Below are 12,201 nucleotides of genomic sequence, written 5' to 3' on the forward strand. Positions count from 1 at the left end.
TTAAGTAGTAAACTGTTTGACTTTGTGTTTAGTTTTATAAATCGGCGTGCACTTCAAACACTATTTCTTTGAATATTTTTTTCTATGAGATAAGCTAGTAGTAAGATAAGCCTGATTCATAATTAGGAAATTCACATTATTAAAGCAGCAAAGTCTATAGCATAACCTATAAAAATAACAATATATAACAAAAGGAAAAAACACTTTAAAATTGGAAGAAATATAATTTAAATAGTATCATGTATATAATACAACAATACAACTGAATTTACTTTACATATTTTTTGTTTGTCCAACTTAGACCCAGTACAAAAGAAAATGTCAAATGTGAAATGCCAAATTTAAAAAATGGATCCATCTCACCTTTTAACCAATCCAATATGGGCTGCTTGACTTATACTGTGTCAGTTTCTCTCGTCTGTCTTTCAGTGCCCTAAGTCTAATTCTGAGTATAATCATCCTCTACTCTCCAGCAGGGTTGACGAGGTAAAACATAAGAAAAGGTCCGTTTGGGACTTCACGCGTCAGAGGAGTAGACCCCACCCTTGTTGTTTCGTTTTGGATTTTAATTGGTCGAGAATGCCGGGCGTTGAAAGTCAATTGGAAACACGTCTCTGTCGATCACTTCAGAGGCGTTTCTTACCCAGTTCATAGGAAAACAACAAAGGCTGCCACTTACCGCAACTATCAGCTGGGCCGGGCACTTCTGTACATCAGCTGGCAGAAACCGCTAACCGCTCGCAGGGCAGGTGAAATGGACTATCCTTCGGAACAAATGAAGCCCCTGTTGAGAGCAGTGAGTACCCGCACAGCACGACCCAGACGTCCGTTGTAACTGTGCAGCTCTTTTGTACGTATTTGCCCCTCGTTTGCCAGGTAGCAGTAAAGTATCAGGGATGCGTGGGAGTCAGTGAGGCACCATCCGGCGACTGCTATTGTTAGCCGGCTTTCTATTTGTGTCACATGCCGTAGCTGCAAGTTCTCTTAGAAATTTATTTACCATCCCGGTTGTTATTCGCATAGCTGGAATTGGTTTGCTTTGACATAATTGGCCTGCTCGGTTAACTTATTACCGTTATTAAGAACAAATGATATAAAAAAATTGACTAAATCAGTTACTTTGTTGCCAAAGTGGCTTACTTTAAGAAACAGAATATTTATATGATGACGGGTGACTGTACAGGCAGTTGTGCATTTTTCTTCTCACGTTCAACAAGTTAACCTGTCTATGTGCCCCAGCTCCGCAAGCGAGGACATCTGCCGCTAGCACGTCTACAGAAATAAAACCTCGTTTGCATATCAAATGCCCCCAGAATAGAAAGCCGCTTTCTGCTGTGACGTTTCCGTGTCAGGAAATGCTGCTAAAGCTTACTGTAAAGGTGTAGCTCGACAGGAAAAAATAAATACGTAAGTGACAGGAAAAAAAATGCACAGCGTCAAAAGAGTCAGGACCACCTCTCGACTATTTGATGTTTAAACGCAGTTGTGGGCGAGAACAGGCTAAAGTCGCACATCTGTTGGTGTTAAAGATAGGAGGATGATGAGCGCATCAAACACACAGTGCTGCTTACAAGACCCCCTCCCAAAAAAGAGCTAAGTTTAAAATACAGGCAGGGTGACTGACGTCATGGCTGGTGTAGGGTTATACACTTCTGTCTTTATGTGGCATGCATGTTTGTGCGCGTGAGAAAGTGTGCATGCAAGTGAGGAAGCTCAACCACACTAGCCGTACAGTGAGAATGACTTGTCAGCTATCTGCGCACTTCTTTCCTAGACACGGAGGTCAGAATGTGCTCTGACAGTAGGCCCCTTTGTGTGCTTACATATTTACATGACCAATCTCAAGGACATACCATTGTAGAGCTTTGAGTCGGGCAGTGTGTTTGGTTCCGCTACCATCTGTATGATTAAATGCATGAATCTGTTTCAACAAGCTGCTCATGGTATTATCAGGTTTGCTGTTTGACCACTGCTATTGTTGGGAGGCTTATTGAAATGTGCTTAAGCAGCGATAATCTCATTTAACTGCGACTGAAGACTTAGCAATTGTTTAGTTTGGCCCTGGCTCTTGTTCATTTAAAACGACTTGCTGTTAGAGTCCCACAAAGTATGCACACATGCTATGTTCTGGCACAGTGCGGTCATTATTCTCTTGAGTTTATACCATATACAGTAGACTTGGGAATAACAAGACACCCCACGATATGATGCTATCACAATGCTTCACTCACGATACCATATTATTGCGATTTTAAACATTTTGCAATATGAGGATTATTGCAGTAATATATACTGCAATCAACTTTTTTTTAAACTGCAAATTATGTCTTCAAAGTTAGACTTTGTCAGTATGTTTTATCCAATTGGATGAGTTCGTCTCACTTCATTTATTTATTTTTGCTGAAAAGAGAGATTGTCCTGCATGCAAACACTGTCACTAAAACCAGCCATAAATGTTGCCTTAGGACAGCCAGTCTGCTACCAGTCTGACATCAGTGTGTTTGAATACGGTCTAGTTGGCAATTACAAGCATTCTACTTCTGATAAAACAGCAAAAAGTGTGTAATACCATCAAACTTCAGTCAGCACAAGTTGAAATTGTTTCTTTGTAAGAAGTTTGCTGTCCTATTATTACTTGTGTGACTTAGCCGTTAGCTTCCTCTGAATGAGGAGGTAGCTTTGTTGTGCTAAGTCTGTCCAGTGTTGGATAGTTTTTTTTGGTTGAACCAATTGAACTTACGTTTGCTAGGCTAACGTAGAAGGATCTTGGAAAGAAAAGCGTCTGGACTTCTCCAAGTTTCCTTAAAGACATTTCACTTCTCATCTGAGAAGCTTCTTCAGTTCTAAGAGCAAATGGGGGAGAGTTCCAGATTTTAAGGCCTATGGGAGTGTCCCCAAGAGGGTCATGGACTCCCATTGATCCTCTACCTAATCACATGAGCCAAGGTGTGAAAACAAGTGCGGGTCACAATCAGTCAAGGTTTTGGGTGAACCCATTGTGAAACCTAGCCTCACCCTATCATGTGATTTACTGAGGTCAAAAGGCCCAGGATGTGAGTGGGCGTTAAGGCGTCTGGGAAGGAATCACAAAACTGGATTTTAGATTGCAGACAATTGGTGTCGTAAGCCACCGCCTCTGTTCAAAGATGGTTGTTCACAGTGGACATAGATGGCTTCTTTCACTCCTCTTTCAAGCCATCTGTCTTCTCTGTCAGAGTGACCTTTGTCCTTTAGATGCAGATTTACAGCCGTCGAGGTGGCTCTTCTATGTTGTGCCATGCATTTATGAAGTGGCTGTTTGGTCTCTCCAGTGTAGATGTGTGAGCACTCCTTGCTACACTGTACAGTATACACTACGTTGTTAAGTTTGTTTAGGAGTTTTGTCTTTGGGATGAACCAGTTTTTGTCTGAGTGTGTGGCTGGGTCTGAAGTACACTGGGATGTCGTGTTTGGAGAAGACTCTCCCAAGCTTCTCTGATAAACTGGCTACATAGGGGATGACAACGTTGGTGCGTTTGTCTTTCTGTTCCTCCCTAGTTGGTGTCTGACCTTCGTTTCAGTGCAAAAAAGAAGCTTCTTGGATGACAGGTGAAATGTCTTCAAGGAAACTTAAAAGAAGTCCAGACACTTTTCTTTTCAACCTCCTTAGACTACAATGACCTGGATGACTGAGAACCTTAAGGCATACTTGCTAGGCTAACGTTATCTCAGGATGGGGGTGCATGAGATGAGCCCTCTCGTTCAGAGTATTTCTAGAGTATTTGAATTTATTTAATAAAATATCAATATTTGGTGATATAACGCAATATGTTGTGATGCAAAATATATATATTCTGCTGATAAGCTAGTTTCTTCTCAGGCAGTGTTTGTGGTATTTATAGGGAGGCCTTTGCATGGGTTTTACTTCATGTTTAATTGACCAGCCTCAGTGCTAGAGAATGTTTTTCTTTTTATGGCAGAATAATTTTATGATTGGCTATATTTTGCATGTTTGATCTTTATCATGAGTAGATAGCCTTGAGTCTATTTCACCTGTCATTGGGTGAAAGATGTGGTACACCCTGGACAGTAGAGCAGGGTGATGTGACCAAAAATATTTATCACAATATACATTTGAAAATTTGCGATAACGATATAACTGACGATATAATTGACACTAGACAAAATACTTTACAACTCCACAACTTTATTAGTGCAAAAAACACCATCAATGTATTTTCAATTAAACAAGCAGCTGTTTTTTCCATTAAAGTTATATAAAAATGTAACAGTGCAAATTCCTTGCTGACAGTTTAACCAAAAGGCATTTCCAGTGGAAATTGGCCGACATATCCTCAGCATAACCATGTATAATATCCACAAAACGTAAAAAGAGGTTATACACACACAATACGGTAATATTATGTTGAAGCACAGTACGTATCACTCCGCGAGGCTCCTGCCTACAATAGCCGTAATGCTCCGGCAATCCATCAAGCGGTGCGGCTTTGTAGCTTAGTAAAGTCGTACTAAAACATTTGACAGATTTTCGAGCACCGTGTACGACATAAAATCGTTTCGAGGTCAGTAAACACAACCAGAATTCATACATAAGCAGGGCTCTAGAGTGCTCTAGAGTCGCAAATGCGACCAAATTTTTCAGTGGTGTGACTAAAAAAACATTTGGTTGCACCTGTGCGACCAATTGTTCGGGTAGCAAAAAAAAAAAAATCAAAAAAAAATCTGCAGCCTTCCCTGTGGTCAACAACAGACACACATTATGCCCCTATCGTGGACTAAACCAATCAGAGATCGTAAGGGGCGGGACCTCTCTGATTGGCCGTGGTCCAGTTGAAAGTGCAGGTGGAAGTGGGAGGTGAGTAGCTTGAATAAAGCGATATCAATTCATTAAATCCTGAATCGACTTTTAAATATAACTGTGTTTTGCCAGAAACGCCAGATTCTCAGATTAAAGCTCACAAAACCATTTCAACAACAACCAAACAGCAAATGAGAGCAGGTACACGGATTCCACACAAAGACGTAAACACAGAATGGACCCGACGCATCAGAATCAACTTTCTCGGCTTTCTCACCCGACGGCCCGTAGACGGACACGCTGTCGGAGCTTAGCGATTCTGATGCGTCCGCGCTGTGATTACGTCTTTTTGCGCTGATTCTGAGCTGCAGGTTTTGTCTCTCTCCAACCAAAATTCACCGAGCCAGCAGCAAAAGAAGCAGCATTTCACATTTGATCAATGTCGTCATGAATTTTGCTGTTTTGCTTCCACAACTATTAAAATCACACTTCATGCACAGCTAGCGCTCTCTCTATCTCTCTCTGTACTTCAAGAACAGTTTCCCGTCTCCAATCTCTGTTTTCTGTATTATTCATTCGCTTATTACCCACCAGTCTACCGTTGTTTACAGCGCTGTCGGCTGCTGTCTTTTTCTTTTCTTTTTCTTTTTTTCACTTAAATGACCTTGGACAAGAAAGCCTATTTTTTTCTGTTGTTCAATACTGAAGAAATTTAAACTTTATATGCTGAACATTGTAGAATATTTTTAAGGTTATCTGCTATAAAAAGCCAGACCAGGAAAATCTCCTTCATGTTTTTCTGTGTTTTATTCTCAGTTACTTTCACACAAAGGCATCTGCTGTGATGTTCACAATTCTGATGAAGTCAGTACTGATAAATGATCAGAATTTAGAAAATAATATTTCTGACTGTCTGAGGCTAAGTTGAATCGAATCGGGACTTTGAAAACTGGAATCAAATGGATTATAGAAATCAGTGATGATACCCAGCCCTAGTGAGCAGCCTAGGCACGACAGAAGTGGATGTAGCTGTAATAGGAAAAGAACTATTGCTAACTTTTCTGTTAAGTTAAGGCCTGATCCTTCTGAAATTCATAGCCAGTGCTCTGACACGGTGTCATCAATCTTTGAATGCTGAAAAAGCACAGTGTATCCAGAAAAACACATTATATTATATAAATTATTATAAAATTTGTGTGCGCCTAACTTTTGTGCCGGTACGCCTAACTTTTTAAAGTTAGGTGTACTGGTACGCCCATGGCACAAAGTTAGTCTAGAGCCCTGATAAGGCACACGGGATTATAAGGGGCACTGTCGATTTTTCAGAAAAATCAAAGGATTGATTTTAAGTGTGCCGTATTAATTCATCAACACGGTAATAATGACGGCCCACTAGCATGCTCTACCAAAAATAGTGCTTTGTTGTGTATCTGATGGACGAAAGCTAAACCAATTCCACACCACTGAAGTTGCAGCATTTTTACAAACCAATTCTGGTTCATCCGTTTCATTCAATGATCTGCTTTCGCCCTTCTCATTCTTCGCCGCCGCCATGCTTTTTCCGCCATGTGCGTATGAAAACAAAGGCACTGCGCATGCACGTTTTACCCATATTCTATCTCAATATTTCATTTTCTTATCGTTGCCCAACATTATACCGGTATTACCATGAACGGTATGATATGGCCCAGCCCTACTGGACAGGTTGCCAGTTAGTCTATCATAGGGAGGATATCTCAGGATAGATAATCATTCACACCTAGGGCTGCCACGATTAGTCATCTAGTCACGATTACGTCAACTATTAAAATCGTTGACGACTAATTTAATAGTCGACACATCGTTTGAAGCTTTATAAGATCCCAAAAGACGCAGGAATAAGTAGTAGGATTTAAGAGTGTAATAATGGACTGAAACAGAAGATGGCAGCACTGCATGTACAAGGATGCTGGCTGCCGTTAAACCCTGAAAAAGAAGCTGTGTCCCAGAATTCATAGCGCAGCCCAGCGCACTTGTCAACAATGGCGGCAGCTAGTTAGTTTTAATATTACTCTTATTATTCTGTTTGAGTCACAAAATAAAGTTTAACATATTTTCAGGCGAGAACGTAGCTGTGTAAACCTCAAATATCTGCTCAGTTTATCAAGACACCACATATTTTCAAAAGCGCTCCGACGTTTTTGGAGACATCTGTTACCCACCAGCTCGATAGCTAGCCGGGGGCAAGGCTCACTAGAGCCCGTGAGAACACCAGACTCCCGGCTAATCGTTTTCAAACCCACCGCTGTCTTTCACTACTCAAGTTAAATATATATAAGTCACTTAGATAACTTAAAAATGTTATTGTTTGGCTTTTTTTTAGTATTTTATTTGTTCCTGAGTAAATCGGTTTGGCTGAGAAATAAAGTTATAGTTTTTACACAGCTGAATAAACGTCAAGCAGGCAGCTGATTATCAGAAGTGTGAGATGCTCGAGAATTTACTCCGGTGTCCTGTTATATTTTAGATAGCAAGGAGTTTATTAAACTTCACCGAACAATCTGCAAATGTCATTAAAATTTAATAAACTATCATCTTGTCTTTATTTTTAGTTAGCACATACCTTAAACACTTCAAGCTGTAAGCTAATGGTAGTTATATAAGAGCAGATGCGTGCTGGTGCAATAAGCTGTACGTTTTACGTCCAATGGATGCATGGTCTGATTAGTCGACTAATCTCAAAAATAATCGGTGACTAGTCGATTATCAAAATAATCGTTTGTGGCAGCCCTATTCACACCTATGGCCTATTTAGGGCTGCCAAATTAAAATAACTCATGCATGTTTTTGGACTGTGAGAAGAAGCCAGAATACCTGTAGTGAGCATGCAAACTCTACACAGAAACACAAACTCTACACAGAAATGCAAACTCTACACAGCTGGTGGATTTAAACAGAGGATCTCTTGCTGTAAGTCCTTTGTATCATAGCAGAGCTATAAATACTATACCAATAGTTTAAATGTCTTGATGTATAAACATATTTATTGAGGAAAAAAATACTACAACAAAAAAACATCAATCACGAATTGTCTACAAACTAAACTTAGACCATTGGGGTTTCCCTTTTTTGTATCTCGTCCATTTTGAATATTGGGCCTAATAAATCCAAATGTGCTATTATTACCACCCCGATTTCTGTTTTTGTTTATTGACTGCATACTACTGATAGATGAAGTTATTAATATTGATCACCTGTTAGATCTATTGTAATGCAGTGTTCTGCTTGGAAACCTTGGGTCCTGGCATTCATGTAGATTTTACTTATACAGTCCACCTAAATAATGTTTCAGACCAAGCACCCTGTGATGACAGGGGTGTTTGCCATCCTGCTATAGTTAGAAGGAAAGAATGAAGAATGAAAGAAAAAGAATTGCCTGCTTGGGTCAGGATCACAAAGACTTGTTTCCACTGGTCTTGAGTGGTAGACTGATCTAAAATTGGCTCTTAGATCAGCTTGATCCAGCTAAGCTTCCTGATCCAGCACTATCCTGGGTTGAGTAAATGCTGTGTCTCAGAGGTTCTTTCTTTCTTAGAAGCAGAAATCATAGAAAAGCTTAAAGAAATTAGGTGATTCCATAACAAACCGACAGGATAATGAATAATTTTAATGGATAGTAAACCTGAAGATTTCCAAGAAAAACAGTCCCAAATATTCCTTTGATTTAGTCAGTGTGGGGATTTGATTTTTTTTTAATTTACTTTTCTCTTTTAGTAAGCAGTATGCTTAGACTTTGTAGTGTTGATTAGCATAGGAATTAATTGATGCCTTTTGCATTTATTTGTAGTAGAAAAATCTAATTCTTTCACATTTTGTGTTTTTAAACTGACACAAAGAAGCAGCATTTTAAGCACTGAAAACTGTATGTTACTGGGTAAATGAGGCTTGTAGTAAAAAGTGATTTTAGTCCCCAGTTCCAGGAGAAAAGCAGTATATAGGCACCACTCCATTTACTGTTGGCTGGCAATCTAATCTAGGGTGAACAGGAACACAAAAATGAAAGTTGGGCAGGCTGTCTTGAATGTCTCCTTGACATTTTTCTTGAACTTTCTAGCAAGGAAAGTAACTGTTTTATATTATTTTTATGCATTTGAATAGAATTGAAAAAAACAAAACAAAAACATGTTCTCACACTTGAAAAGAGTAAGAAGCTATTTTTTCTTAATTCAGTGAGATAAATGATTAAGAGACTGACCTTACAGTTGTAAAGCTGACATGGGGGTAGAAAGCAATGTCATGACAGGCAGAAATGTTCAACATTTAACATGTGACACAGAAATGACAAATACAGCTGGGGAATTTATTAGGTACACCTTTAATTCTTCGTGGCACAGATTCAATCAGATGCTGAAAACACAGATTCCTCAGAGAATTTCCATGATTTGAATCTCCTGTTACACGTCTTCTGTGCTCTCTTGGATTGAGATCTCATGACTGTGGAGGCCATTTGAGCACAGTGAACTCATTATGCTCAAGAAATCAGTTTAAGATCGTTTGATTTGTGACATGGTGAGTTATCCTCCTGGAAGCAGCAATCAGACAATGGGTACACTGTGGCAAAAAAGGAATGGACATAGTTAACTAAAATACTCAGGTAGGCTGTTGTGTTTAGTACTAATTGACCACCTTTTAAGGGGCTCAAAATGTGCCAAAAAATATAACCAAGGCCATTACACTAACAGCAGCAGCCTGATCTGTTGACCTACCATCTAGATGTCAGTAAGTTTTTCACATCTTCTATTGTTAAGCTTTTATAAGCCCATGTGAACCGTGAAGCCTCAGTTTCCAGTTCTTAGTTGTGGTGTGGTCTTCTGCTGCCTTCTTCCCATCTGCCTCAAGTTTGAACAGAAATGCTATTCTGCACACCTTGGTTGTAATGAGTGGTTATTTGAGTTACTTCGTCTTCCTATCACTTCAAAGCAACCTGGCCACTCTTGTCTGACCTCTGCCATGAACAAATAATTGTCAGCTCGCTCACTGGATATTTTCTTTTTTAAGATCACTACCTGTTAACCTTTAGAAATGGTTGTGAAGGAAGATCCCAGCAGATTAGCAGCTTCTGAGAATGCTCAGCTCAGAATGTCACCAACAATCATGCCACTTTCAAAGTCACTTAAATGACCTTTCTTCCCCGTTCTGATGCTCTACATCTAGACCACATCTTCATGCCTATATTCTTAAATGCATTGACCTACTGCTATATATTTGGCTAATTAGGTGTTTACCTTAAAAAGAAATTGAACAGGTGACCTAAATGTCATAAATGTGCTGTTTATATTTCCTCAAGAACTGGGAACTGGTGGGTGTTTTTTCTTTTTGTCTTTCGCAGATACCAAACAGTTAAATAATTATGGCAAGTCTAATATAAGAATATGTTACTTGTTGCCAGATTTCAAGCTTCTGCCTCTCCTAAAAACAATTATGCTGCGCGACACTGCTGGATGTTGCTGTGAGTTCAGTTTTGCAAAATCTCATGTTCTCATTTCCCTTAACATCAACTCAGTGTAGGTTCAGCCATTAGATGTCACTCTTTCTATTTGCTTTCATGTGTACTTTAAATCCCTTTTTTATGATACATAATTTAATTTTAAGTTTGGCTTCACTTTGCCATTATGGTTTTGTGGTTAGTCTAGTTTAAACTTTTAATAGGGTATCTCTGGTGTGGATGGGGATCTTGCGGGCTTCCTTGAATTAAAAAATAGATCCTTTTATTGTTGCTCAGGTTTCAGAATTATGGTCTTTTGCCCTGATCATAAGCACGTTTGTTATATACAAGGAACAAATGGGTCACAGTTCCTTGCTAAATTACAGGTTGTTGAAAAACATGACCAACCTTGAAGCTATGATAAGGATTTTGAATGTCAAAGGCATTTGGAATCTCAATGATTTGAATACACAGCAGTTTGCCCTTTTTCAGTCCGTTGCACCCAGTGAGGAATGCCGAGTCCACACGTGTGCTTGTTTCTATTTATCTGTGTTGGTGGTGTCTCCTAATTTGTGACCTGAATACCTCAGCGGGTGAGCATTTGTATGTCCTCGAAATGTGTGTATGTGTCCTCTGTGTGATGGTGTGTGAGTGTGTTTTTTAAGCTCTTGGCCGGGCAAATAAAATATTCATAGAGGCATGGTGGGATTGGCTGCTGTGCAAAGAGCGGGCTGACAGGGTAGAGCAGAGCACTGTGTGTTCTGAAGCAGCTCGCTCCCTCTCTCCCTTCCTCTCTCTGTATAAAGAGATGAGCCGAGGAAGAGGGAACAGACGAGTGCGACACTGCCGCGCGTAGCTCCTTCTATAGCATAGATAACGTCAGACAGAAGGAACTGGTGAACATCCCTGGTGCCTTTGCTTTGTGGATGTTTTAGTCTAAATGGATGAACAGAACGAAGGGGAACATGTGCTCACGGTACGTCTGATCCTGTGTGTATTTGTGTTTGTGTGCCTTACTGTCACGGCATGCTCTTGATCCAGCAGCTCTGAATTTGCTGCATTTATGCTGTGTGTTTGTATTGATGTTGGTTTTTCTGGTGGTTCTTCTGTGGTGCAGCGGTGTAGTTGTCTGTGCAAATGAATGGGGCAGGTGGTCTGTACATTTGACCAGAATGAGAAAGGCAGAGGTGTGAGGATGACAGAGATAAGGTGTTTGAGGGGGCAAGCGGCTGTTATCTCATGGGATATGCCTCTTGAAATGGAATGATTTCCTTTCTACTGTTTTAATGGCCTCAAGCGGCACGAATGAGAGAAAGACAGACAGTCATGGCTGCTTTAAGGAGCGGGACAAGGAGAATAGGAAGCAAGAGAGGAGAGAGGAAAAGTACTGTCAGGGAAAGGAGGAGGTAGCAGGATCCAAACAAGGAGCATGCTGTCCAATAGAGATAATGTTTATTGACTGAAGGGAAATTAATTGAAATGCTGGTTTTTCGCAATCTGGATAAAAGCATATATTGTAAAAAATGATACTCTGAGCAATTAGTAAAAAGGGGGTTGTTAAATTGGGTTGGATGTACAGAGGGAGGAAAGCATTTATGATACAGAGAGAGACTATAGTTACATTAATTTTTATTTATTTATTTTTTTAATGTGTCTGTGTTTGCAGGCTCTGCATAAATGGGGGTGTTTGTTCCATCCATAAAAGCTGTTGGTTTTTCAATTTACTATCCATCCAGGTCTTCAAATAACATGATTTAACTAGAGGTGTTAGGAAATATTAGGTGTCTATTACTAAACATTAATGGATGTTAAGGTATGGAATATCCTTTTAAATATTCATATTCAGTGAACGTTGACAAATTGGGACGTGAAAACAAGACCTTTTAAGGTTTAAAAAGCAAATTTTTAATCTCCAGTGACCGAGTCAAATAATCTTTGA

At 39.7% G+C, this 12,201-nt stretch overlaps 1 protein-coding gene and 1 pseudogene across 1 annotated transcript in view; one reads left to right on the top strand and one right to left on the bottom strand.

Moving 5' to 3' along the window:
* Positions 1-624: 624 nt before the first annotated feature.
* The window catches only part of LOC102778102 (sodium bicarbonate cotransporter 3-like), a 48,430-nt gene continuing 36,853 nt past the window's right edge, over positions 625-12,201 (top strand). The window contains exon 1 of the mRNA XM_087834545.1: positions 625-796. Coding sequence (XP_087690671.1) covers positions 755-796 — 42 coding nt within the window. The 5' untranslated portion in view covers positions 625-754. The remainder of the gene's footprint in view (positions 797-12,201) is intronic.
* On the bottom strand, positions 2,929-4,039 carry LOC148096722 (uncharacterized; annotated as a pseudogene).

This window comes from Neolamprologus brichardi, chromosome 22, assembly GCF_056152115.1.
Source record: "Neolamprologus brichardi isolate AB-2024 chromosome 22, ASM5615211v1, whole genome shotgun sequence".
NCBI lineage: Eukaryota > Metazoa > Chordata > Actinopteri > Cichliformes > Cichlidae > Neolamprologus > Neolamprologus brichardi.